Source organism: Pleurodeles waltl, chromosome 4_1, assembly GCF_031143425.1.
Source record: "Pleurodeles waltl isolate 20211129_DDA chromosome 4_1, aPleWal1.hap1.20221129, whole genome shotgun sequence".
Lineage (NCBI taxonomy): Eukaryota > Metazoa > Chordata > Amphibia > Caudata > Salamandridae > Pleurodeles > Pleurodeles waltl.
In genome coordinates this window covers 993,196,486-993,223,947 of record NC_090442.1, presented here as the reverse complement: position 1 = coordinate 993,223,947, position 27,462 = coordinate 993,196,486, and the positions used below count along the sequence as shown (strand labels likewise).

The window sequence follows — 27,462 nt, the reverse complement described above, 5'->3', positions numbered from 1 at the left end:
CTATCTTCATCCTCTGAGTTGCCATCCTCAGAGGGGTTGGCCTTTTCAAACTCTGCCAAAAGCTCCTGGAGCTGTACTTTGGTAGGTTTGGGGCCCATTGCTATTTTCTTTAGTTTACAGAGTGACCTTAGCTCTCTCATCTGTAGATGGAGGTAAGGTGTGGTGTCGAGTTCCACCACATTCACATCTGTGCTAGACATTATGCTTCTAAAAGTTGGAATACTTTTTAAGAAACTAAAACTGGTTCTAGAATCTAATTCAAACTTTTAACAAACTTTTAAACTCTAAAAGAAATGCTAAACAGGATCTAACACAAGGCCCTAGCAGGTCTTTTAAGAATTTAGAAAACTTTTCAAATTGCAAAAATCAATTTCTAATGACAATTTTGGAATTTGTCGTGTGATCAGGTATTGGCTGAGTAGTCCAGCAAATGCAAAGTCTTGTACCCCACCGCTGATCCACCAATGTAGGAAGTTGGCTCTGTATGTGCTATTTCAAAGTAAGGAATAGCATGCACAGAGTCCAAGGGTTCCCCTTAGAGGTAAAATAGTGGTAAAAATAGATAATACTAATGCTCTATTTTGTGGTAGTGTGGTCGAGCAGTAGGCTTATCCAAGGAGTAGTGTTAAGCATTTGTTGTACATACACATAGACAATAAATGAGGTACACACACTCAGAGACAAATCCAGCCAATAGGTTTTTATATAGAAAAATATCTTTTCTTAGTTTATTTTAAGAACCACAGGTTCAAGTTCTACATGTAATAGCTCATTCGAAAGGTATTGCAGGTAAGTACTTTAGGAACTTCAAATCATCAAAATTGCATGTATACTTTTCAAGTTATTAACAAATAGCTGTTTTAAAAGTGGACACTTAGTGCAATTTTCACAGTTCCTAGGGGAGGTAAGTATTTGTTAGTTTTACCAGGTAAGTAAGACACTTACAGGGTTCAGTTCTTGGTCCAAGATAGCCCACCGTTGGGGGTTCAGAGCAACCCCAAAGTCACCACACCAGCAGCTCAGGGCCGGTCAGGTGCAGAGTTCAAAGTGGTGTCCAAAACACATAGGCTAGAATGGAGAGAAGGGGGTGCCCCGGTTCCGGTCTGCTTGCAGGTAAGTACCCGCGTCTTCGGAGGGCAGACCAGGGGGGTTTTGTAGGGCACCGGGGGGGACACAAGTCCACACAGAAATTTCACCCTCAGCAGCGCGGGGGCGGCCGGGTGCAGTGTAGAAACAAGCGTCGGGTTTGTAATGGAAGTCAATGGGAGATCTAGGGATCTCTTCAGCGCTGCAGGCAGGCAAGGGGGGGGTTCCTCGGGGAAACCTCCACTTGGGCAAGGGAGAGGGACTCCTGGGGGTCACTCCTCCAGTGAAAGTCCGGTCCTTCAGGTCCTGGGGGCTGCGGGTGCAGGGTCTCTCCCAGGTGTCGGGACTTTGGTTTCAAAGAGTCGCGGTCAGGGGAAGCCTCGGGATTCCCTCTGCAGGCGGCGCTGTGGGGGCTCAGGGGGGATAGGTTTTGGTACTCACAGTATCAGAGTAGTCCTGGGGTCCCTCCTGAGGTGTTGGATCGCCACCAGCCGAGTCGGGGTCGCCGGGTGCAGTGTTGCAAGTCTCACGCTTCTTGCGGGGAGCTTGCAGGGATCTTTAAAGTTGCTGGAAACAAAGTGCAGCTTTTCTTGGAGCAGGTCCGCTGTCCTCGGGAGTTTCTTGTCTTTTCGAAGCAGGGGCAGTCCTCAGAGGATGTCGAGGCCGCTGGTCCCTTCGGAAGGCGTCGCTGGAGCAGGATCTTTGGAAGGCAGGAGACAGGCCGGTGAGTTTCTGGAGCCAAGGCAGTTGTCGTCTTCTGGTCTTCCGCTGCAGGGGTTTTCAGCTAGGCAGTCCTTCTTCTTGTTGTTGGAATCTAATTTTCTAGGGTTCAGGGTAGCCCTTAAATACTAAATTTAAGGGCGTGTTTAGGTCTGGGGGGTTAGTAGCCAATGGCTACTAGCCCTGAGGGTGGGTACACCCTCTTTGTGCCTCCTCCCAAGGGGAGGGGGTCACAATCCTAACCCTATTGGGGGAATCCTCCATCTGCAAGATGGAGGATTTCTAAAAGTTAGAGTCACCTCAGCTCAGGACACCTTAGGGGCTGTCCTGACTGGCCAGTGACTCCTCCTTGTTATTCTCATTATTTTCTCCGGCCTTGCCGCCAAAAAGTGGGGTCTGGCCGGAGGGGGCGGGCAACTCCACTAGCTGGAGTGTCCTGCTGGGTTGTCACAAAGGAGGTGAGCCTTTGAGGCTCACCGCCAGGTGTGACAATTCCTGCCTGGGAGAGGTGTTAGCATCTCCACCCAGTGCAGGCTTTGTTACTGGCCTCAGAGTGACAAAGGCACTCTCCCCATGGGGCCAGCAACATGTCTCGGTTTGTGGCAGGCTGCTAAAACTAGTCAGCCTACACAGATAGTCGGTTAAGTTTCAGGGGGCACCTCTAAGGTGCCCTCTGTGGTGTATTTTACAATAAAATGTACACTGGCATCAGTGTGCATTTATTGTGCTGAGAAGTTTGATACCAAACTTCCCAGTTTTCAGTGTAGCCATTATGGTGCTGTGGAGTTCGTGTTTGACAGACTCCCAGACCATATACTCTTATGGCTACCCTGCACTTACAATGTCTAAGGTTTTGTTTAGACACTGTAGGGGTACCATGCTCATGCACTGGTACCCTCACCTATGGTATAGTGCACCCTGCCTTAGGGCTGTAAGGCCTGCTAGAGGGGTGTCTTACCTATACTGCATAGGCAGTGAGAGGCTGGCATGGCACCCTGAGGGGAGTGCCATGTCGACTTACTCGTTTTGTCCTCACTAGCACACACAAGCTGGTAAGCAGTGTGTCTGTGCTGAGTGAGAGGTCTCCAGGGTGGCATAAGACATGCTGCAGCCCTTAGAGACCTTCCTTGGCATCAGGGCCCTTGGTACTAGAAGTACCAGTTACAAGGGACTTATCTGGATGCCAGGGTCTGCCAATTGTGGATACAAAAGTACAGGTTAGGGAAAGAACACTGGTGCTGGGGCCTGGTTAGCAGGCCTCAGCACACTTTCAATTGTAAACATAGCATCAGCAAAGGCAAAAAGTCAGGGGGCAACCATGCCAAGGAGGCATTTCCTTACAACAGGTGATAGGGTATTTCTTGCTACATACATATTGCCAACTTTGTCAAAATGGGTATTGTGTTTTAAGATTACAGCCAAATACAGAATGGATCTGTGGTCTGGATAATCTGTAGCACATACAATGACACACAAGGTATTAGGTTTGGTGAGAAAGGATTTTGTTTTAGGAAAACTGAAATTCACCCACTTAATACCAAGACTTACTGATGAAAGGAGGTCTTGGGTTCCCCTAATGTCATCATCTGCTTTCTTGATGGCATTCTCTGCAGAAATCTGAGCCTTCTCAGCTTCTTCTAAGGCCTCTTTTACAATGTCAGCTGTGGCTTTAGCATCTGAGGCACTTTCACTGTGGGGGAAAAATATAAAATATATATAAATATATATATAAAAAATCATTGTCTGTTAAACATACATTTATATTAAGCCCAAAACAATGAGAAAATAAGCATCTTCGTTGTTAACTCTCATTAGCTTCTGCAATTATATTTATATTTTAATCCAAACAATAAGAGTTTGTTTCTTAATAAGAAACATTTGGAAACTTTAAAGTTAAGAGTGATGAAAGTTTGTTCTTTTTAACAAGATCACCCCCAAAGTGGCAAAAGAGCTGAGCAGATGCAGAGTCAGAAGAATAGCAGCTGAATATTCATAGGGACGTGCCTATCTTCTCAGAGGAGAAACCTGAGCCACGGCAAAGCGGAGACTTGAAAAGATGACCATAGACAATCAGATAACACCTGTTTTCCAGTAGTAGCATGTAGGAAGTTGGCTCTGTATGTGCTATTTCAAAGTAAGGAATAGCATGCACAGAGTCCAAGGGTTCCCCTTGGAGGTAAGATAGTGGCAAAAAGAGATAATACTAATGCTCTATTTTGTGGTAGTGTGGTCGAGCAGTAGGCTTATCAAAGGAGTAGTGTTAAGCATTTGTTGTACATACACACAGGCAATAAATGAGAAAACACACACTCAGACAATTCCAGCCAATAGGTTTTTGTATAGAAAAATATATTTTCTTAGTTTATTTTAAGAACCACAGGTTCAAATTCTACATGTAATATCTCATTTGAAAGGTATTGCAGGTAAGTACTTTAGGAACTTTGAATAATTACAGTAGCATATATACTTTTCACATAAAACACAAAAGGCTGTTTTAAAAGTGGACACTGCAATTTTCACAGTTCCTGGGGGAGGTAAAGTATTGTTCGTTCTTGCAGGTAAGTAACCCACCTACAGGGTTCAGATTTGGGTCCAAGGTAGCCCACCGTTGGGGGTTCAGAGCAACCCCAAAGTTACCACACCAGCAGCTCAGGGCCGGTCAGGTGCAGAGGTCAATGAGGTGCCCAAAACACATAGGCTTCAATGGAGAGAAGGGGGTGACCCGGTTCCAGTCTGCCAGCAGGTAAGTACCCGCGTCTTCGGAGGGCAGACCAGGGGGGTTTTGTAGGGCACCGGGGGGGGGGGGGACACAAGTCAGCACAAAAAGTACACCCTCAGCAGCGCGGGGGCGGCCGGGTGCAGTGTGCAAACACGCGTCGGGTTTCCAATTGTTTTCAATGAGAGACCAAGGGGTCTCTTCAGCGGTGCAGGCAGGCAAGGGGGGGGCTCCTCGGGGTAGCCACCACCTGGGCAAGGGAGAGGGCCTCCTGGGGGTCACTCCTGCACTGGAGTTCCGATCCTTCAGGTCCTGGGGGCTGCGGGTGCAGGGTCTTTTCCAGGCGTCGGGATTTCAGAGTCAGGCAGTTGCGGTCAGGGGGAGCCTCGGGATTCCCTCTGCAGGCGTCGCTGTGGGGGCTCAGGGGGGGCAACTTTGGTTACTCACAGTCTTGGAGTCGCCGGAGGGTCCTCCCTGTAGCGTTGTTTCTCCACCAGTCGAGTCGGGGTCGCCGGGTGCAGTGTTGCAAGTCTCACGCTTCTTGCGGGGATTGCAGGGGTCTTTAAATCTGCTCCTCTGAAACAAAGTTGCAGTCTTTTTGGAACAGGGCCGCTGTCCTCGGGAGTTTCTTGTTCCTCTTGAAGCAGGGCAGTCCTCTGAGGATTCAGAGGTCGCTGGTCCTGGGGAAAGCGTCGCTGGAGCAGGTTTCTTTAGAAGGCAGGAGACAGGCCGGTAGGACTGGGGCCAAAGCAGTTCGTGTCTTCTTTCTTCTTCTGCAGGGGTTTTTCAGCTCAGCAGTCCTCTTCTTCTTGTAGTTGCAGGAATCTAAATTCTTAGGTTCAGAGAAGCCCTTAAATACAAAATGTAAGGGTGTGTTTAGGTCTGGGGGGTTAGTAGCCAATGGCTACTAGCCCTGAGGGTGGGTACACCCTCTTTGTGCCTCCTCCCAAGGGGAGGGGGTCACAATCCTATCCCTATTGGGGGAATCCTCCATCTGCAAGATGGAGGATTTCTAAAAGTTAGAGTCACTTCAGCTCAGGACACCTTAGGGGCTGTCCTGACTGGCCAGTGACTCCTCCTTGTTATTCTCATTATTTTCTCCGGCCTTGCCGCCAAAAGTGGGGCCGTGGCCGGAGGGGGGCGGGCAACTCCACTAGCTGGAGTGCCCTGCGGTGCTGGAACAAAGGGGGTGAGCCTTTGAGGCTCACCGCCAGGTGTTACAGCTCCTGCCTGGGGGAGGTGTTAGCATCTCCACCCAGTGCAGGCTTTGTTACTGGCCTCAGAGTGACAAAGGCACTCTCCCCATGGGGCCAGCAACTGGTCTCGAGTGTGGCAGGCTGCTAGAACCAGTCAGCCTACACAGGTAGTTGGTTAAAGTTTCAGGGGGCACCTCTAAGGTGCCCTCTGGGGTGTATTTTACAATAAAATGTACACAGGCATCAGTGTGCATTTATTGTGCTGAAAAGTTTGATACCAAACTTCCCAGTTTTCAGTGTAGCCATTATGGTGCTGTGGAGTTCGTGTTTGACAGACTCCCAGACCATATACTCTTATGGCTACCCTGCACTTACAATGTCTAAGGTTTGGCTTAGACACTGTAGGGGCACAGTGCTCATGCACTGGTGCCCTCACCAATGGTATAGTGCACCCTGCCTTAGGGCTGTAAGGCCTGCTATAGGGGTGACTTATCTATACTGCATAGGCAGTGTGAGGTTGGCATGGCACCCTGAGGGGAGTGCCATGTCGACTTACTCGTTTTGTCCTCACCAGCACACACAAGCTGGCAAGCAGTGTGTCTGGGCTGAGTGAGGGGTCCCCAGGGTGGCATAAGATATGCTGCAGCCCTTAGAAACATTCCCTGGCATCAGGGTCCTTGGTACCAGGGGTACCAGTTACAAGGGACTTACCTGGATGCCAGGGTGTGCCAATTGTGGATACAAAAGTACAGGTTAGGGAAAGAACACTGGTGCTTGGGCGTGGTTAGCAGGCCTCAGCACACTTTCAAATCAAAACATAGCATCAGCAAAGGCAAAAAGTCAGGGGGTAACCATGCCAAGGAGGCATTTCCTTACACAACCCCCCCCCCCCCCCCCCCAAACGAAAGAGGATGAGACTAACCTTTCCCAAGAAAGTCTTCATTTTCTAAGTGGAAGAACCTGGAAAGGCCATCTGCATTGGCATGGGCAGTCCCAGGTCTGTGTTCCACTATAAAATCCATTCCCTGTAGGGAGATGGACCACCTCAACAGTTTTGGATTTTCACCTTTGTAAGGAAATGCCTCCTTGGCATGGTTGCCCCCTGACTTTTTGCCTTTGCTAATGCTATGTTTACAATTGAAAGTGTGCTGAGGCCTGCTAACCAGGCCCCAGCACCAGTGTTCTTTCCCTAACCTGTACTTTTGTATCCACAATTGGCAGACCCTGGCATCCAGATAAGTCCCTTGTAACTGGTACTTCTAGTACCAAGGGCCCTGATGCCAAGGAAGGTCTCTAAGGGCTGCAGCATGTCTTATGCCACCCTGGAGACCTCTCACTCAGCACAGACACACTGCTTGCCAGCTTGTGTGTGCTAGTGAGGACAAAACGAGAAAGTCGACATGGCACTCCCCTCAGGGTGCCATGCCAGCCTCTCACTGCCTATGCAGTATAGGTAAGACACCCCTCTAGCAGGCCTTACAGCCCTAAGGCAGGGTGCACTATACCATAGGTGAGGGTACCAGTGCATGAGCATGGTACCCCTACAGTGTCTAAACAAAACCTTAGACATTGTAAGTGCAGGGTAGCCATAAGAGTATATGGTCTGGGAGTTTGTCAAACACGAACTCCACAGCACCATAATGGCTACACTGAAAACTGGGAAGTTTGGTATCAAACTTCTCAGCACAATAAATGCACACTGATGCCAGTGTACATTTTATTGTAAAATACACCCCAGAGGGCACCTTAGAGGTGCCCCCTGAAACTTAACCGACTGTCTGTGTAGGCTGACTAGTTTTAGCAGCCTGCCACAAACCGAGACATGTTGCTGGCCCCATGGGGAGAGTGCCTTTGTCACTCTGAGGCCAGTAACAAAGCCTGCACTGGGTGGAGATGCTAACACCTCCCCCAGGCAGGAATTGTCACACCTGGCGGTGAGCCTCAAAGGCTCACCTCCTTTGTGCCAACCCAGCAGGACACTACAGCTAGTGGAGTTGCCCGCCCCCTCCGGCCAGGCCCCACTTTTGGCGGCAAGGCCGGAGAAAATAATGAGAAAAACAAGGAGGAGTCACTGGCCAGTCAGGACAGCCCCTAAGGTGTCCTGAGCTGAGGTGACTCTGACTTTTAGAAATCCTCCATCTTGCAGATGGAGGATTCCCCCAATAGGGTTAGGATTGTGACCCCCTCCCCTTGGGAGGAGGCACAAAGAGGGTGTACCCACCCTCAGGGCTAGTAGCCATTGGCTACTAACCCCCCAGACCTAAACACGCCCTTAAATTTAGTATTTAAGGGCTACCCTGAACCCTAGAAAATTAGATTCCTGCAACTACAAGAAGAAGGACTGCCTAGCTGAAAACCCCTGCAGAGGAAGACCAGAAGACGACAACTGCCTTGGCTCCAGAAACTCACCGGCCTGTCTCCTGCCTTCCAAAGATCCTGCTCCAGCGACGCCTTCCAAAGGGACCAGCGACCTCGACATCCTCTGAGGACTGCCCCTGCTTCAAAAAGACAAGAAACTCCCGAGGACAGCGGACCTGCTCCAAGAAAAGCTGCAACTTTGTTTCCAGCAGCTTTAAAGAACCCTGCAAGCTCCCCGCAAGAAGCGTGAGACTTGCAACACTGCACCCGGCGACCCCGACTCGGCTGGTGGCGATCCAACACCTCAGGAGGGACCCCAGGACTACTCTAAGACTGTGAGTACAAAAACCTGTCCCCCCTGAGCCCCCACAGCGCCGCCTGCAGAGGGAATCCCGAGGCTTCCCCTGACCGCGACTCTTTGAACCTAAAGTCCCGACGCCTGGGAGAGACCCTGCACCCGCAGCCCCCAGGACCTGAAGGACCGGACTTTCACTGGAGGAGTGACCCCCAGGAGTCCCTCTCCCTTGACCAAGTGGAGGTTTCCCCGAGGAACCCCCCCCTTGCCTGCCTGCAGCGCTGAAGAGATCCCTAGATCTCCCATTGACTTCCATTACCAACCCGACGCTTGTTTCTACACTGCACCCGGCCGCCCCCGCGCTGCTGAGGGTGAAATTTCTGTGTGGGCTTGTGTCCCCCCCGGTGCCCTACAAAACCCCCCTGGTCTGCCATCCAAAGACGCGGGTACTTACCTGCAAGCAGACCGGAACCGGGGCACCCCCTTCTCTCCATTCTAGCCTATGTGATTTGGGCACCACTTTGAACTCTGCACCTGACCGGCCCTGAGCTGCTGGTGTGGTGACTTTGGGGTTGCTCTGAACCCCCAACGGTGGGCTACCTTGGACCAAGAACTAAGCCCTGTAAGTGTCTTACTTACCTGGTTAACCTAACAAATACTTACCTCCCCTAGGAACTGTGAAAATTGCACTAAGTGTCCACTTTTAAAACAGCTATTTGTGAATAACTTGAAAAGTATACATGCAATTTTGATGATTTGAAGTTCCTAAAGTACTTACCTGCAATACCTTTCGAATGAGATATTACATGTAGAATTTGAACCTGTGGTTCTTAAAATAAACTAAGAAAAGATATTTTTCTATACAAAAACCTATTGGCTGGATTTGTCTCTGAGTGTGTGTACCTCATTTATTGTCTATGTGTATGTACTACAAATGCTTAACACTACTCCTTGGATAAGCCTACTGCTCGACCACACTACCACAAAATAGAGCATTAGTATTATCTCTTTTTGCCACTATCTTACCTCTAAGGGGAACCCTTGGACTCGGTGCATGCTATTCCTTACTTTGAAATAGCACATACAGAGCCAACTTCCTACATTGGTGGATCAGCGGTGGGGTACAAGACTTTGCATTTGCTGGACTACTCAGCCAATACCTGATCACACGACAAATTCCAAAATTGTCATTAGAAATTCATTTTTGCAATTTGACATTTTTCTAAATTCTTAAAAGTCCTGCTAGGGCCTTGTGTGTTAAGTCCCTGTTTAGCATTGTCTTTTTAGAGTTTAAAAGTTTGTTAAAAGTTTGAATTAGATTCTAGAAACAGTTTTAGATTCTTAAAAAAGTATTCCAACTCTTAGCAGAATAATGTCTGATACAGAGATGCAGGTGGTGGAACTCGACACCACACCTTACCTCCATCTTAAGATGAGGGAGCTAAGGTCTCTCTGTAATATCAAAAAAATAACCATTGGCTCCAGACCTACCAAAATTCAGCTCCAGGAGCTGTTGGCAGAGTTTGAAAAAGCCAACCCCTCTGATGATGACCTCACAGAGGAAGAAATTAGTGACTTGGAGGCCAATGTCCCTCCTCCAGTCCTAAATAGGGAGAACAGGACCCCTCAAGTCCTGTCTCCAACTGTGTTAGTCAGAAATAGTGAGTCCCTCACAGGAGGGTCCCACATTTCTGAAATCACTGAGGATGCTCTCAGTGAAGATGACCTCCTGTTAGCCAGGATGGCCAAAAGATTGGCTTTAGAGAGACAGCTCCTAGCCATAGAAAGGGAAAGACAAGAGATGGGCCTAGGACCCATCAATGGTGGCAGCAATATAAATAGGGTCAGAGATTCTCCTGACATGTTAAAAATCCCCAAAGGGATTGTGACAAAATATGAAGATGGTGATGACATCACCAAATGGTTCACAGCTTTTGAGAGGGCTTGTGTAACCAGAAAAGTGAACAGATCTCACTGGGGTGCTCTCCTTTGGGAAATGTTCACTGGAAAGTGTAGGGATAGACTCCTCACACTCTCTGGAAAAGATGCAGAATCTTATGACCTCATGAAGGGTACCCTGATTGAGGGCTTTGGATTCTCCACTGAGGAGTACAGGATTAGGTTCAGGGGGGCTCAAAAATCCTCGAGCCAGACCTGGGTTGACTTTGTTGACTACTCAGTGAAAACACTAGATGGTTGGATTCAAGGCAGTGGTGTAAGTAATTATGATGGGCTGTACAATTTATTTGTGAAAGAACACCTATTGAGTAATTGTTTCAATGATAAACTGCATCAGCATCTGGTAGACCTAGGACCAATTTCTCCCCAAGAATTGGGAAAGAAGGCGGACCATTGGGTCAAGACAAGGGTGTCCAAGACTTCAACAGGGGGTGACCAAAAGAAAGGGGTCACAAAGACTCCCCAGGGGAAGGGTGATGAGACAACCAAAACTAAAAATAGTAAAGAGTCTTCTACAGGCCCTCAAAAACCTGCACAGGAGGGTGGGCCCAGAGCCTCTTCACAAAACAATGGGTACAAGGGTAAAAACTTTGATCCCAAAAAGGCCTGGTGTCATAGCTGTAAACAGCATGGACACCAAACTGGAGACAAGGCCTGTCCCAAGAAAGGTTCCACTCCAAACTCCCATCCAGGTAACACTGGTATGGCTAGTCTCCAAGTGGGATCAACAGTGTGCCCAGAGCAAATCAGGGTCCACACTGAAGCTACTCTAGTTTCTGAGGGTGGGGTGGATTTAGCCACACTAGCTGTCTGGCCGCCTAACATGCAAAAATACAGACAGCAACTCTTAATTAATGGGACTAGAATAGAGGGCCTGAGGGATACAGGTGCCAGTGTCACCATGGTGACAGAGAAACTGGTTTCCCCTGGCCAATACCTGACTGGAAAAACTTACACAGTCACCAACGCTGACAATCAGAAAAAAGTACATCCCATGGCAATGGTTACTTTAGAATGGGGAGGGGTCAATGGCCTGAAACAGGTGGTGGTCTCCTCAAATATCCCAGTGGACTGTCTGCTTGGAAATGACCTGGAGTCCTCAGCATGGGCTGAGGTAGAACTAAAAACCCATGCAGCAATGCTGGGTATCCCTGAACTGGTGTGTGTGAAAACAAGAGCACAATGCAAGGCACAGGGTGAACAAGTAGAGCTGGAGTCTGGAAGAATGGCCCAGCCTACCAAGAGAACAGGAAAGTCAGTTGGGAAACCAACTACAACACAGCAAAAGAAAGGGAACCTCTCTTCTCAGGAAGAAGTTCTGCCCTCTGAGGGAACTGAGCCTTTGGAGCTGGAACCTTATCAGGTTGAGCTCTTAGGCCCAGGGGGACCCTCAAGGGAGGAGCTGTGTAAGGGACAGGAAACCTGTCCCTCTCTTGAAGGCCTTAGGCAGCAAGCTGCTGAAGAGTCCAAAGGCAAGAAAAATGGAACGCATAGGGTCTATTGGGAAGATGGACTCCTGTACACTGAGGCCAGAGACCCCAAACCTGGTGCCACTAGGAGAGTGGTAGTGCCTCAGCTGTTCAGGAAGTTCATCCTAACATTGGCCCATGACATTCCCCTTGCTGGACATTTGGGACAAACCAAGACGTGGGAGAGGTTAGTCAACCACTTCTACTGGCCCAATATGTCCAACATGGTTAAGGAGTTTTGCCTCTCCTGCCCCACCTGTCAAGCCAGTGGTAAGACAGGTGGGCATCCAAAGGCCCCCCTCATTCCACTTCCAGTGGTGGGGGTTCCCTTTGAAAGAGTGGGTGTGGACATAGTTGGTCCACTAGAACCTCCCACAGCCTCAGGAAATATGTATATCCTGGTAGTAGTGGATCATGCTACCAGGTATCCTGAAGCTATTCCCCTTAGGTCGACTACTGCCCCTGCAGTAGCCAAGGCCCTCATTGGTATCTTTACCAGAGTGGGTTTCCCTAAGGAGGTGGTGTCTGACAGAGGTACCAACTTCATGTCAGCATACCTAAAACACATGTGGAATGAGTGTGGAGTGACTTACAAATTCACTACACCATACCATCCACAAACTAATGGCTTGGTTGAGAGATTCAACAAGACATTAAAAGGCATGATCATGGGGCTCCCAGAAAAACTCAAAAGGAGATGGGATGTCCTCTTGCCATGTCTGCTTTTCGCTTACAGAGAGGTGCCACAGAAGGGAGTAGGATTCTCACCCTTTGAACTTCTGTTTGGTCATCCTGTAAGGGGACCACTTGCTCTTGTTAAAGAAGGCTGGGAGAGACCTCTTCATGAGCCTAAACAAGACATAGTGGACTATGTACTTGGCCTTCGCTCTAGAATGGCAGAGTACATGGAAAAGGCAACCAAAAACCTTGAGGCCAGCCAACAGCTCCAGAAGTTTTGGTATGACCAAAAGGCTGCACTGGTTGAGTTCCAACCAGGGCAGAAAGTCTGGGTTCTGGAGCCTGTGGCTCCCAGGGCACTCCAGGACAAATGGAGTGGCCCTTACCCAGTGCTAGAAAGGAAGAGTCAGGTCACCTACCTGGTGGACCTGGGCACAAGCAGGAGCCCCAAGAGGGTGATCCATGTGAACCGCCTTAAGCTCTTCCATGACAGGGCTGATGTGAATCTGTTGATGGTAACAGATGAGGATCAGGAGGCAGAGAGTGAACCTCTCCCTGATCTTCTGTCATCAGACCCAAAAGATGGCACAGTAGATGGAGTGATCTACTCAGACACCCTCTCTGGCCAACAGCAAGCTGATTGTAGGAGAGTCCTACAACAGTTTCCTGAACTCTTCTCCTTAACCCCTGGTCAGACACACCTGTGTACCCATGATGTGGACACAGGAGACAGCATGCCTGTCAAAAACAAAATCTTTAGACAGTCTGACCATGTTAAGGAAAGCATCAAGGTGGAAGTCCACAAGATGCTGGAATTGGGAGTAATTGAGCGCTGACAGCCCCTGGGCTAGCCCAGTGGTCTTAGTCCCCAAACCTCACACCAAAGATGGAAAGAAAGAGATGAGGTTTTGTGTGGACTACAGAGGGCTCAATTCTGTCACCAAGACAGATGCCCATCCAATTCCAAGAGCTGATGAGCTCATTGATAAATTAGGTGCTGCCAAATTTCTAAGTACCTTTGACTTGACAGCAGGGTACTGGCAAATAAAAATGGCACCTGGAGCAAAAGAAAAGACAGCATTCTCCACACCTGATGGGCATTATCAGTTTACTGTTATGCCCTTTGGTTTAAAGAATGCCCCTGCCACCTTCCAAAGGTTGGTGAATCAAGTCCTTGCTGGCTTGGAGTCCTTTAGCACAGCTTATCTTGATGATATTGCTGTCTTTAGCTCCACCTGGCAGGATCACCTGGTCCACCTGAAGAAGGTTTTGAAGGCTCTGCAATCTGCAGGCCTCTCTATCAAGGCATCCAAATGCCAGATTGGGCAGGGAACTGTGGTTTACTTGGGCCACCTTGTAGGTGGAGGCCAAGTTCAGGCACTCCAACCCAAGATCCAGACTATTCTGGACTGGGTAGCTCCAAAAACCCAGACTCAAGTCAGGGCATTCCTTGGCTTGACTGGGTATTACAGGAGGTTTGTGAAGGGATATGGATCCATTGTGACAGCCCTCACTGAACTCACCTCCAAGAAAATGCCCAAGAAAGTGAACTGGACTGTGGAATGCCAACAGGCCTTTGACACCCTGAAACAAGCAATGTGCTCAGCACCAGTTCTCAAAGCTCCAGATTATTCTAAGCAGTTCATTGTGCAGACTGATGCCTCTGAACATGGGATAGGGGCAGTTTTGTCCCAAACAAAGGATGATGGCCTTGACCAGCCTGTTGCTTTCATTAGCAGGAGGTTACTCCCCAGGGAGCAGCGTTGGAGTGCCATTGAGAGGGAGGCCTTTGCTGTGGTTTGGTCCCTGAAGAAGCTGAGACCATACCTCTTTGGGACTCACTTCCTAGTTCAAACTGACCACAGACCTCTCAAATGGCTGATGCAAATGAAAGGTGAAAATCCTAAACTGTTGAGGTGGTCCATCTCCCTACAGGGAATGGACTTTATAGTGGAACACAGACCTGGGACTGCCCATGCCAATGCAGATGGCCTTTCCAGGTTCTTCCACTTAGAAAATGAAGACTCTCTTGGGAAAGGTTAGTCTCATCCTCTTTCGTTTGGGGGGGGGTTGTGTAAGGAAATGCCTCCTTGGCATGGTTGCCCCCTGACTTTTTGCCTTTGCTGATGCTATGTTTACAATTGAAAGTGTGCTGAGGCCTGCTAACCAGGCCCCAGCACCAGTGTTCTTTCCCTAACCTGTACTTTTGTATCCACAATTGGCAGACCCTGGCATCCAGATAAGTCCCTTGTAACTGGTACTTCTAGTACCAAGGGCCCTGATGCCAAGGAAGGTCTCTAAGGGCTGCAGCATGTCTTATGCCACCCTGGAGACCTCTCACTCAGCACAGACACACTGCTTGCCAGCTTGTGTGTGCTAGTGAGGACAAAACGAGTAAGTCGACATGGCACTCCCCTCAGGGTGCCATGCCAGCCTCTCACTGCCTATGCAGTATAGGTAAGACACCCCTCTAGCAGGCCTTACAGCCCTAAGGCAGGGTGCACTATACCATAGGTGAGGGTACCAGTGCATGAGCATGGTACCCCTACAGTGTCTAAACAAAACCTTAGACATTGTAAGTGCAGGGTAGCCATAAGAGTATATGGTCTGGGAGTTTGTCAAACACGAACTCCACAGCACCATAATGGCTACACTGAAAACTGGGAAGTTTGGTATCAAACTTCTCAGCACAATAAATGCACACTGATGCCAGTGTACATTTTATTGTAAAATACACCCCAGAGGGCACCTTAGAGGTGCCCCCTGAAACTTAACCGACTGTCTGTGTAGGCTGACTAGTTTTAGCAGCCTGCCACAAACCGAGACATGTTGCTGGCCCCATGGGGAGAGTGCCTTTGTCACTCTGAGGCCAGTAACAAAGCCTGCACTGGGTGGAGATGCTAACACCTCCCCCAGGCAGGAATTGTCACACCTGGCGGTGAGCCTCAAAGGCTCACCTCCTTTGTGCCAACCCAGCAGGACACTACAGCTAGTGGAGTTGCCCGCCCCCTCCGGCCAGGCCCCACTTTTGGCGGCAAGGCCGGAGAAAATAATGAGAAAAACAAGGAGGAGTCACTGGCCAGTCAGGACAGCCCCTAAGGTGTCCTGAGCTGAGGTGACTCTGACTTTTAGAAATCCTCCATCTTGCAGATGGAGGATTCCCCCAATAGGGTTAGGATTGTGACCCCCTCCCCTTGGGAGGAGGCACAAAGAGGGTGTACCCACCCTCAGGGCTAGTAGCCATTGGCTACTAACCCCCCAGACCTAAACACGCCCTTAAATTTAGTATTTAAGGGCTACCCTGAACCCTAGAAAATTAGATTCCTGCAACTACAAGAAGAAGGACTGCCTAGCTGAAAACCCCTGCAGAGGAAGACCAGAAGACGACAACTGCCTTGGCTCCAGAAACTCACCGGCCTGTCTCCTGCCTTCCAAAGATCCTGCTCCAGCGACGCCTTCCAAAGGGACCAGCGACCTCGACATCCTCTGAGGACTGCCCCTGCTTCAAAAAGACAAGAAACTCCCGAGGACAGCGGACCTGCTCCAAGAAAAGCTGCAACTTTGTTTCCAGCAGCTTTAAAGAACCCTGCAAGCTCCCCGCAAGAAGCGTGAGACTTGCAACACTGCACCCGGCGACCCCGACTCGGCTGGTGGCGATCCAACACCTCAGGAGGGACCCCAGGACTACTCTAAGACTGTGAGTACAAAAACCTGTCCCCCCTGAGCCCCCACAGCGCCGCCTGCAGAGGGAATCCCGAGGCTTCCCCTGACCGCGACTCTTTGAACCTAAAGTCCCGACGCCTGGGAGAGACCCTGCACCCGCAGCCCCCAGGACCTGAAGGACCGGACTTTCACTGGAGGAGTGACCCCCAGGAGTCCCTCTCCCTTGACCAAGTGGAGGTTTCCCCGAGGAACCCCCCCCTTGCCTGCCTGCAGCGCTGAAGAGATCCCTAGATCTCCCATTGACTTCCATTACTAACCCGACGCTTGTTTCTACACTGCACCCGGCCGCCCCCGCGCTGCTGAGGGTGAAATTTCTGTGTGGGCTTGTGTCCCCCCCGGTGCCCTACAAAACCCCCCTGGTCTGCCATCCAAAGACGCGGGTACTTACCTGCAAGCAGACCGGGGCACCCCCTTCTCTCCATTCTAGCCTATGTGTTTTGGGCACCACTTTGAACTCTGCACCTGACCGGCCCTGAGCTGCTGGTGTGGTGACTTTGGGGTTGCTCTGAACCCCCAACGGTGGGCTACCTTGGACCAAGAACTAAGCCCTGTAAGTGTCTTACTTACCTGGTTAACCTAACAAATACTTACCTCCCCTAGGAACTGTGAAAATTGCACTAAGTGTCCACTTTTAAAACAGCTATTTGTGAATAACTTGAAAAGTATACATGCAATTTTGATTATTTGAAGTTCCTAAAGTACTTACCTGCAATACCTTTCGAATGAGATATTACATTTAGAATTTGAACCTGTGGTTCTTAAAATAAACTAAGAAAAGATATTTTTCTATACAAAAACCTATTGGCTGGATTTGTCTCTGAGTGTGTGTACCTCATTTATTGTCTATGTGTATGTACAACAAATGCTTAACACTACTCCTTGGATAAGCCTACTGCTCGACCACACTACCACAAAATAGAGCATTAGTATTATCTCTTTTTGCCACTATCTTACCTCTAAGGGGAACCCTTGGACTCGGTGCATGCTATTCCTTACTTTGAAATAGCACATACAGAGCCAACTTCCTACAACCTTTCATTTGCATCAGCCATCTGAGAGGTCTGTGGTCAGTTTGAACTACAAAGTGAGTACCAAAGAGGTATGGTCTCAGCTTCTTCAGTGACCAAACCACAGCAAAGGCCTCCCTCTCAATGGCACTCCAACGATGCTCCCTGGGGAGTAACCTCCTGCTAATGAAAGCAACAGGCTGGTCAAGGCCACCATCATTTGCTTGGGACAACACTGCCCCTATCCCATGTTCAGAGGCATCTGTCTGCACAATGAATTGCTTGGAGTAATCTGGAGCTTTTAGAACTGGTGCTGTGCACATAGCTTGTTTCAGGGTGTCAAAGGCCTGTTGGCATTCTACAGTCCAGTTTACCTTCTTGGGCATTTTCTTGGAGGTGAGTTCTATGAGGGCTGTCACAATGGATCCATATCCCTTCACAAACCTCCTATAGTACCCAGTCAAGCCAAGGAATGCCCTGACTTGAGTCTGGGTTTTTGGAGCTGCCCACTCCAGAATAGTCTGGATCTTAGGCTGGAGTGGCTGAACTTGGCCTCAACCTACAAGGTGTCCCAAGTAAACCACAGTTCCCTGCCCTATCTGGCATTTGGATGCCTTGATAGAGAGTCCTGCTGATTGCAGAGCCTTCAAAACCTTGTTCAGGTGGACCAGGTGATCCTGCCAGTTGGAGCTAAAGACAGCAATATCATCAAGATAAGCTGCACTAAAGGACTCCAGGCCAGCAAGGACTTGATTCACCAACCTTTGGAAGGTGGCAGGGGCATTCTTTAAACCAAAGGGCATAACAGTGAACTGATAATGACCATCAGGTGTGGAGAATGCTGTCTTTTCTTTTGCTCCAGGGGCCATTTTGATTTGCCAGTACCCTGCTGTTAAGTCAAAGGTACTTAAGAATTTGGCAGCCCCTAATTTATCAATCAGTTCATCAGCTCTAGGAATGGGATGGGCATCTGTCTTGGTGACAGAATTAAGTCCTCTGTAGTCCACACAAAACCTCATCTCTCTCTTTCCATCTTTGGTGTGAGGTTTGGGGACTAAGACCACTGGGCTAGCCCAGGGGCTGTCAGAGTGCTCAATTACTCCCAATTCCAGCATCTTGTGGACTTCCACCTTGATGCTTTCCTTAACTTGGTCAGACTGTCGGAATATTTTGTTTTTGACAGGCATGCTGTCTCCACATCATGGGTACACAGGTGTGTCTGACAAGGGGTTAGGGAAAAGAGCTCAGCAAACTGCTGCAGGACCTTCCTACAGTCAGATTGCTGTTGGCTAGAGAGGGTGTCTGAATAGATCACTCCATCCACTAAGCCATCTTTAGGGTCTGATGAGAGGAGATCAGGGAGAGGCTCACTCTCAGCTTCCTGGTCCTCATCTGTTACCATCAACAGATTCACATCAGCCCTGTCATGGAAGAGCTTAAGGCGGTTCACATGGATCACCCTCTTGGGGCTCCTGCTAGTACCCCGGTCCACCAAGTAGGTGACCTGACTCTTCCTCTCTAGCACTGGCTAAGGGCCACTCCATCTGTCCTGGAGTGCCCTGGGAGTCACAGGCTCCAAAACCCAGACTTTCTGCCCTGGTTGAAATTCAACCAGTGCAGCCTTTTGGTCATACCAAAACTTCTGGAGCTGTTGGCTGGCCTCAAGGTTTTTACTTGCCTTTTCCTTGTACTCGGCCATCCTTGAGCGAAGGCCAAGTACATAGTCCACTATGTCTTGTTTAGGCTCATGAAGAGGTCTCTCCCAGCCTTCTTTCACAAGAGCTAGTGGTCCCCTTACAGGGTGGCCAAACAGAAGTTCAAAGGGTGAGAACCCTACTCCCTTCTGAGGCACCTCTCTGTAAGTGAAAAGCAGACATGGCAAGAGGACATCCCATCTCCTTTTGAGTTTTTCTGGGAGCCCCATGATCATGCCCTTTAATGTCTTGTTGAATCTCTCAACAAGGCCATTAGTTTGTGGATGATAGGGTGTAGTGAATTTATAAGTCACTCCACACTCATTCCACATGTGTTTCAGGTATGCTGACATGAAGTTGGTACCTCTGTCAGACACCACCTCCTTAGGGAAGCCCACTCTGGTAAAGATACCAATGAGGGCCTTGGCTACTGCAGGGGCAGTAGTCGACCTAAGGGGAATAGCTTCAGGATACCTAATAGCATGATCCACTACTACTAGGATGTACATATTTCCTGAGGCTGTGGGAGGTTCAAGTGGACCCACTATGTCCACACCTACTCTTTCAAAGGGGACCCCCACCACTGGAAGTGGAATGAGGGGGGCCTTTGGATGCCCACCTGTCTTACCACTGGCTTGACAGGTGGTACAGGAGACACAAAACTCCTTAACTTTCAGGGACATGTTGGGCCAGTAGAAGTGGTTGACTAACCTCTCCCACGTCTTGGTTTGTCCCAAATGCCCAGCAAGGGGAAAATCATGGGCTAAGGTCAGAATAAACTCTCTGAACTCCTGAGGCACTACCACTCTCCTAGTGGCACCAGGTTTGGGATCTCTTGCCTCAGTGTACAGGAGTCCATCTTCCCACTAGACCCTATGTGTTCCAGTTTTCTTGCCATTGGACTCTTCAGCAGCTTGCTGCCTAAGGCCTTCAAGAGACGGACAGGGTTCTTGACCCTTACACAACTGCTCCCTTGAGGGTCCCCCTGGGCCTAAGAGCTCAACCTGATAAGGTTCCAGCTCCATAGGCTCAGTTCCCTCAGAGGGCAGAACTTCTTCCTGAGAAGAGAGGTTCTCTTTTTGGTGTTGTGTTGCAGCTGGTTTCCCAGCTGACTTTCCTTTTCTCTTGGTAGGCTGGGCCCTTTTTCCAGACTCCAGCTCTACTTTTTCACCCTGTGCCTTGCACTGTGCCCTTGTCTTGACACACACCAGTTCAGGGATACCCAGCATGGCTGCATGGGTTTTCAATTCTACCTCAGCCCATGCTGAGGACTCCAGGTCATTTCCAAGCAAACAGTCTACTGGGATATTTGAGGAGACCACCACCTGTTTCAGGCCATTGACCACTCCCCACTCTAAAGTTACCATAGCCATGGGATGTACTTTAGTTTGATTGTCAGCATTGGTGACTGGATAAGTTTGTCCAGTCAGGTATTGACCAGGGGAAACCAGTTTCTCTGTCACCATGGCGACACTGGCACCTGTATCCCTCAGGCCTTCTACACTTGTCCCATTGATTAAGAGCTGCTGCCTGTATTTTTGCATGTTAGGAGGCCAGGCAGCCAGTGTGGCTAAATCCACCCCACCCTCAGAGACTAATGTAGCTTCAGTGTGACACCTGATTTGCTCTGGGCACACTGTTGATGCCACTTGGAGACTAGCCATTCCAGTGTTAGCTGGAGTGGAGTTAGAAGTGGTTGTTTTCTTGGGACAGGCCTTGTCTCCAGTTTGGTGTCCAGGCTGATTACAGCTACAACACCAGGCCTTCTTGGGATCAAAGTTTTTACCCTTGTACCCAAAATTGTTTTGTGAAGAGGCTCTGGGCCCATCCTCCTGTGCAGGTTTTTGGGGGCCTGTAGAAGACTCTTTACTATTTTTGATTTTGGCTGTCTCACCACCCTTCCCCTGGGGAGGTTTTGTGACCCCTTTCTTTTGGTCACCCCCTGTGGAAGTCTTGGACACCCTAGTCTTGACCCAATGGTCCGCCTTCTTTCCCAATTCTTGGGGAGAAATTGGTCCTAGGTCTACCAGATGCTGATGTAGTTTATCATTGAAACAATTACTTAATAGGTGTTCTTTCACAAATAAATTGTACAGCCCATCATAATTACTTACACCACTGCCTTGAATCCAACCATCTAGTGTTTTTATTGAGTAGTCTACAAAGTCAACCCAGGTCTGGCTCGAGGATTTTTGAGCCCCCCTGAATCTAATCCTATACTCCTCAGTGGAGAATCCAAAGCCCTCAATCAGGGTTCCCTTCATGAGGTCATAGGATTCTGCATCTTTTCCAGAGAGTGTGAGGAGTCTATCCCTACACTTTCCAGTGAACATTTCCCAAAGGAGAGCACCCCAGTGAGATTTGTTCACTTTTCTGGTTACACAAGCCCTCTCAAAAGCTGTGAACCATTTGGTGATGTCATCACCATCTTCATATTTAGTTACAATCCCTTGAGAGATTTTCAACATGTCAGGAGAATCTCTGACCCTAGTTATGTTGCTGCCACCATTGATGGGTCCTAGGCCCATCTCTTGTCTTTCCCTTTCTATGGCTAGGATCTGTCTTTCCAAAGCCAATCTTTTGGCCATCCTGGGTAACTGGATGTCCTCTTCACTGGAGTTATCCTCAGTGATTTCAGAGAAGTTGGTCCCTCCTGTGAGGGGAACAGCATCTCTGACTATTATGTTTGGAGACAGGGCTTGAGAGGCCCTGTTCTCCCTAAATAGGACTGGTAGGGGGGAATTTTCCTCCAAGTCACTATCTTCATCCTCTGTGTTGCCATCCTCAGAAGGGTTGGCCTTTTCAAACTCTGCCAAAAGCTCCTGGAGCTGTAGTTTGGAAGGTCTGGGGCCCATGGTTATTTTCTTTATTTTACAGAGTGACCTTAGCTCCCTCATCTTAAGATGGAGGTAAGGGGTGGTGTCGAGTTCCACCACATTCATCTCTGTACTAGACATTATGCTTCTAAAAGTTGGAATTTCTTTTAAGAATCTAAAACTAGTTCTAGGTTCTAATTCAAACTTTCACAAAACGTTTAAACTCTAAAAGAAATGCTAACAGGGACTAACACAAGGCCCTAGCAGGACTTTTAAGAATTTAGAAAAAAAGTTCAAATTGCAAAAATCAATTTCTAATGACAATTTTTGGAATTTGTCGTCTGATCAGGTATTGGCTGAGTAGTCCAGCAAATGCAAAGTCTTGTACCCCACCGCTGATCCACCAATGTAGGAAGTTGGCTCTGTATGTGCTATTTCAAAGTAAGGAACAGCATGCACAGAGTCCAAGGGTTCCCCTTAGAGGTAAGATAGTGGCAAAAAGAGATAACACTAATGCTCTATTTTGTGGTAGTGTGGTCGAGCAGTAGGCTTATCAAAGGAGTAGTGTTAAGCATTTGTTGTACATACACACAGGCAATAAATGAGAAAACACACACTCAGACAATTCCAGCCAATAGGTGTTTGTATAGAAAAATATATTTTCTTAGTTTACCCCCGTTGGGGGTTCAGAGCAACCCCAAAGTTACCACACCAGCAGCTCAGGGCCAGTCAGGTGCAGAGGTCAAAGAGGTGCCCAAAACACATAGGCTTCAATGGAGAGAAGGGGGTGACCCGGTTCCAGTCTGCCAGCAGGTAAGTACCCGCGTCTTCGGAGGGCAGACCAGGGGGGTTTTGTAGGGCACCAGGGGGGACACAAGTAAGTACAAAAAGTACACCCTCAGCAGCGCGGGGCGGCTGGGTGCAGTGTGCAAACACGCGTCGGGTTTCCAATTGTTTTCAATGAGAGACCAAGGGGTCTTTTCAGCGGTGCAGGCAGGCAAGGGGGGGGCTCCTCGGGGTAGCCACCACCTGGGCAAGGGAGAGGGCCTCCTGGGGGTCACTCCTGCACTGGAGTTCCGATCCTTCAGGTCCTGGGGGCTGCGGGTGCAGGGTCTTTTCCAGGCGTCGGGATTTCAGAGTCAGGCAGTCGCGGTCAGGGGGAGCCTCGGGATTCCCTCTGCAGGCGTCGCTGTGGGGGCTCAGGGGGGACAACTTTGGTTACTCACAGTCTTGGAGTCGCCGGAGGGTCCTCCCTGTAGCGTTGTTTCTCCACCAGTCGAGTCGGGGTCGCCGGGTGCAGTGTTGCAAGTCTCACGCTTCTTGTGGGGATTGCAGGGGTCTTTAAATCTGCTCCTCTGAAACAAAGTTGCAGTCTTTTTGGAACAGGGCCGCTGTCCTCGGGAGTTTCTTGTTCCTCTTGAAGCAGGGCAGTCCTCTGAGGATTCAGAGGTCGCTGGTCCTGGGGAAAGCGTAGCTGGAGCAGGTTTCTTTAGAAGGCAGGAGACAGGCCGGTAGGACTGGGGCCAAAGCAGTTGGTGTCTTCTTTCTTCTTCTGCAGGGGTTTTTCAGCTCAGCAGTCCTCTTCTTCTTGTAGTTGCAGGAATCTAAATTCTTAGGTTCAGAGAAGCCCTTAAATACTAAATTTAAGGGCGTGTTTAGGTCTGGGGGGTTAGTAGCCAATGGCTACTAGCCCTGAGGGTGGGTACACCCTCTTTGTGCCTCCTCCCAAGGGGAGGGGGTCACAATCCTATCCCTATTGGGGGAATCCTCCATCTGCAAGATGGAGGATTTCTAAAAGTTAGAGTCACTTCAGCTCAGGACACCTTAGGGGCTGTCCTGACTGGCCAGTGACTCCTCCTTGTTATTCTCATTATTTTCTCCGGCCTTGCCGCCAAAAGTGGGGCCGTGGCCGGAGGGGGGCGGCAACTCCACTAGCTGGAGTGCCCTGCGGTGCTGGAACAAAGGGGGTGAGCCTTTGAGGCTCACCGCCAGGTGTTACAGCTCCTGCCTGGGGGAGGTGTTACCATCTCCACCCAGTGCAGGCTTTGTTACTGGCCTCAGAGTGACAAAGGCACTCTCCCCATGGGGCCAGCAACTGGTCTCGAGGGTGGCAGGCTGCTAGAACCAGTCAGCCTACACAGGTAGTTGGTTAAAGTTTCAGGGGGCACCTCTAAGGTGCCCTCTGGGGTGTATTTTACAATAAAATGTACACTGGCATCAGTGTGCATTTATTGTGCTGAGAAGTTTGATACCAAACTTCCCAGTTTTCAGTGTAGCCATTATGGTGCTGTGGAGTTCGTGTTTGACAGACTCCCAGACCATATACTCTTATGGCTACCCTGCACTTACAATGTCTAAGGTTTGGCTTAGACACTGTAGGGGCACAGTGCTCATGCACTGGTGCCCTCACCTATGGTATAGTGCACCCTGCCTTAGGGCTGTAAGGCCTGCTAGAATGGTGACTTATCTATACTGCATAGGCAGTGTGAGGTTGGCATGGCACCCTGAGGGGAGTGCCATGTCGACTTACTCGTTTTGTCCTCACCAGCACACACAAGCTGGCAAGCAGTGTGTCTGGGCTGAGTGAGGGGTCCCCAGGGTGGCATAAGATATGCTGCAGCCCTTAGAAACCTTCCCTGGCATCAGGGCCCTTGGTACCTGGATGCCAGGGTGTGCCAATTGTGGATACAAAAGTACAGGTTAGGGAAAGAACACTGGTGCTGGGGCCTGGTTAGCAGGCCTCAGCACACTTTCAAATCAAAACATAGCATCAGCAAAGGCAAAAAGTCAGGGGGTAACCATGCCAAGGAGGCATTTCCTTACATAGCATCATTGGTACTTTGATGAGCAATTTTAGCATTTGGTTTAAACACAGGATAGCAAGGTTACTGTACATTGGTATAGCGCCCAGTTGCTTTCCAGTTTAGTCTGCGCTATGCAGATACAGCTACTTACAAACAATGATTAATAGGTGACCAAACACTTGGAAGGGCCTCCTTATAGTTTTCTTTGGAGTTTGCCATGAGCACTGTTGAATACCAAGATTGCTAGATCTTAAGGATACCCAGTCTTGATTCCACCTGTCTGTCACTTCCATCACCCTATACATCCTGTGTCTATTTCATACCTGCATGCCTTTTCATCCCTGCTCTCTACTTTTGTTACTGTTTTTCAATCGTTTAGTCTCACTGTATTTTCGTTGCTCTACATCAAATTTTGAAGATGAGAAATAAGACTGGCTCCCCAAAAATGAGTACTGGTACTCACATCCTGCAGGCACCAGAAAAAAATGAAGCACTGAATACAAACATGCCAGGTCTGCTTTACTGCTTTATTGTGGTGCAGGTTGCTTCCTGGTGAGAGATCTCAAAATTGATGTGGTATAACAAAAAGGTTAATTACCAGTAAGAGTAAGTTTGCCGCTTTTAAGAGTTTCTAGATTCACAAGCTGTACATCTAGTGGTTGGGTCCATAATCGAATCTTGTCTGTCTTCTCTCTATATTTTTACCCCCTCTGTTGGGCATCATCGACCGCCATTTGGTGGTAATTCTATACCCTGAGTGACATCAGACGTGCATCCTGGAAGTTCCTGTGAGTGGTTGCCATCTTCAGATTCTTTTTTTTCGCTGTTGGGTCTGGAAGCATGACAGAGGAGCTCTAAGAAATTTCTTCAAGACAGTGATGTAAAGAAATGGCTCCCTGTTGCAGTTACCCCCCACTTTTTGCCTGATACTGATGCTGACTTGACTGAGAAGTGTGCTGGGACCCTGCTAACCAGGCCCCAGCACCAGTGTTCTTTCACCTAAAATGTACCATTGTTTCCACAATTGGCACAACCCTGGCACCTAGGTAAGTCCCTTGTAACTGGTACCTCTGGTACCAAGGGCCCTGATGCCAGGGAAGGTCTCTAAGGGCTGCAGCATGTCTTATGCCACCCTAGGGACCCCTCACTCAGCACAGACACTGCTTGCCAGCTTGTGTGTGCTGATGGGAGAAAATGACTAAGTCGACATTGCACTCCCCTCAGGGTGCCATGCCAACCTCCCACTGCCTGTGGCATAGGTAAGTCACCCCTCTAGTAGGCCTTACAGCCCTAAGGCAGGGTGCACTATACCACAGGTGAGGGCATATGTGCATGAGCACTATGCCCCTACAGTGTCTAAGCAAAACCTTAGACATTGTAAGTGCAGGGTAGCCATAAGAGTATATGGGCTGGGAGTCTGTCAAAAACGAATTCCACAGCTCCATAATGGCTACACTGAATACTGGGAAGTTTAGTATCAAACTTCTCAGAATAATAAACCCACACTGATGCCAGTGTTGGATTTATTAAAAAATGCACACAGAGGGCATCTTAGAGATACCCCCTGTATTTTACCCAATTGCTCAGTGCAGGACTGACTGGTCTGTGCCAGCCTGCTGCTGAGAGACGAGTGTCTGACCTCATGCGGTGAGAGCCTTTGTGCTCTCTGAGGACAGAAACAAAGCCTGCTCTGGGTGGAGGTGCTTCACACCTCCCCTCTGCAGGAACTGTAACACCTAGCAGTGAGCTTCAAAGGCTCAAGCTTCGTGTTACAATGCCCCAGGGCACTCCAGCTAGTGGAGATGCCCGCCTCCTGGTCCCAGCCCCCACTTTTGGCGGCAAGTCCAGGAGAGATAATCAGAAAAACAAGGAGGAGTCACTGGCCAGTCAGGACAGCCCCTAAGGTGTCCTGAGCTGAGGTGACTCTGACTTTTAGAAATCCTCCATCTTGTAGAAGGAGGATTCCCCCAATAGGATTAGGGATGTGACCCCCTCCCCTTGGGAGGAGGCACAAAGAGGGTGTACTCACCCTCAGGGCTAGTAGCCATTGGCTACTAACCCCCCAGACCTAAACACGCCCTTAAATTTAGTATTTAAGGGCTCCCCTGAACCTAAGAATTTAGATTCCTGCAACTACAAGAAGAAGGACTGCCTAGCTGAAAACCCCTGCAGAGGAAGACCAGAAGACGACAACTGCCTTGGCTCCAGAAACTCACCGGCCTGTCTCCTGCCTTCCAAAGATCCTGCTCCAGCGACGCCTTCCGAAGGGACCAGCGACCTCGACATCCTCTGAGGACTGCCCCTGCTTCGAAAAGACAAGAAACTCCCGAGGACAGCGGACCTGCTCCAAGAAAAGCTGCAACTTTGTTTCCAGCAGCTTTAAAGAACCCTGCAAGCTCCCCGCAAGAAGCGTGAGACTTGCAACACTGCACCCGGCGACCCCGACTCGGCTGGTGGAGACCCGACACCTCAGGAGGGACCCCAGGACTACTCTGATACTGTGAGTACCAAAACCTGTCCCCCCTGAGCCCCCACAGCGCCGCCTGCAGAGGGAATCCCGAGGCTTCCCCTGACCGCGACTCTTTGAACCTAAAGTCCCGACGCCTGGGAGAGACCCTGCACCCGCAGCCCCCAGGACCTGAAGGACCGGACTTTCACTGGAGAAGTGACCCCCAGGAGTCCCTCTCCCTTGCCCAAGTGGAGGTTTCCCCGAGGAACCCCCCCCTTGCCTGCCTGCAGCGCTGAAGAGATCCCGAGATCTCTCATAGACTAACACTGCGAACCCGACGCTTGTTTCTACACTGCACCCGGCCGCCCCCGCGCCGCTGAGGGTGAAATTTCTGTGTGGACTCGTGTCCCCCCCGGTGCCCTACAAAACCCCCCTGGTCTGCCCTCCGAAGACGCGGGTACTTACCTGCAAGCAGACCGGAACCGGGGCACC

General features: G+C 49.5%; 1 protein-coding gene across 2 annotated transcripts in view; it reads right to left on the bottom strand.

Moving 5' to 3' along the window:
* The window catches only part of LAMB1 (laminin subunit beta 1), a 728,031-nt gene that overhangs the window by 63,697 nt on the left and 636,872 nt on the right, over window positions 1-27,462 (bottom strand). For both annotated transcript variants that reach the window (XM_069229822.1, XM_069229821.1), the window contains one exon: window positions 3,355-3,496. In XM_069229822.1, coding sequence (XP_069085923.1) covers window positions 3,355-3,496 — 142 coding nt within the window. The remainder of the gene's footprint in view (window positions 1-3,354; window positions 3,497-27,462) is intronic.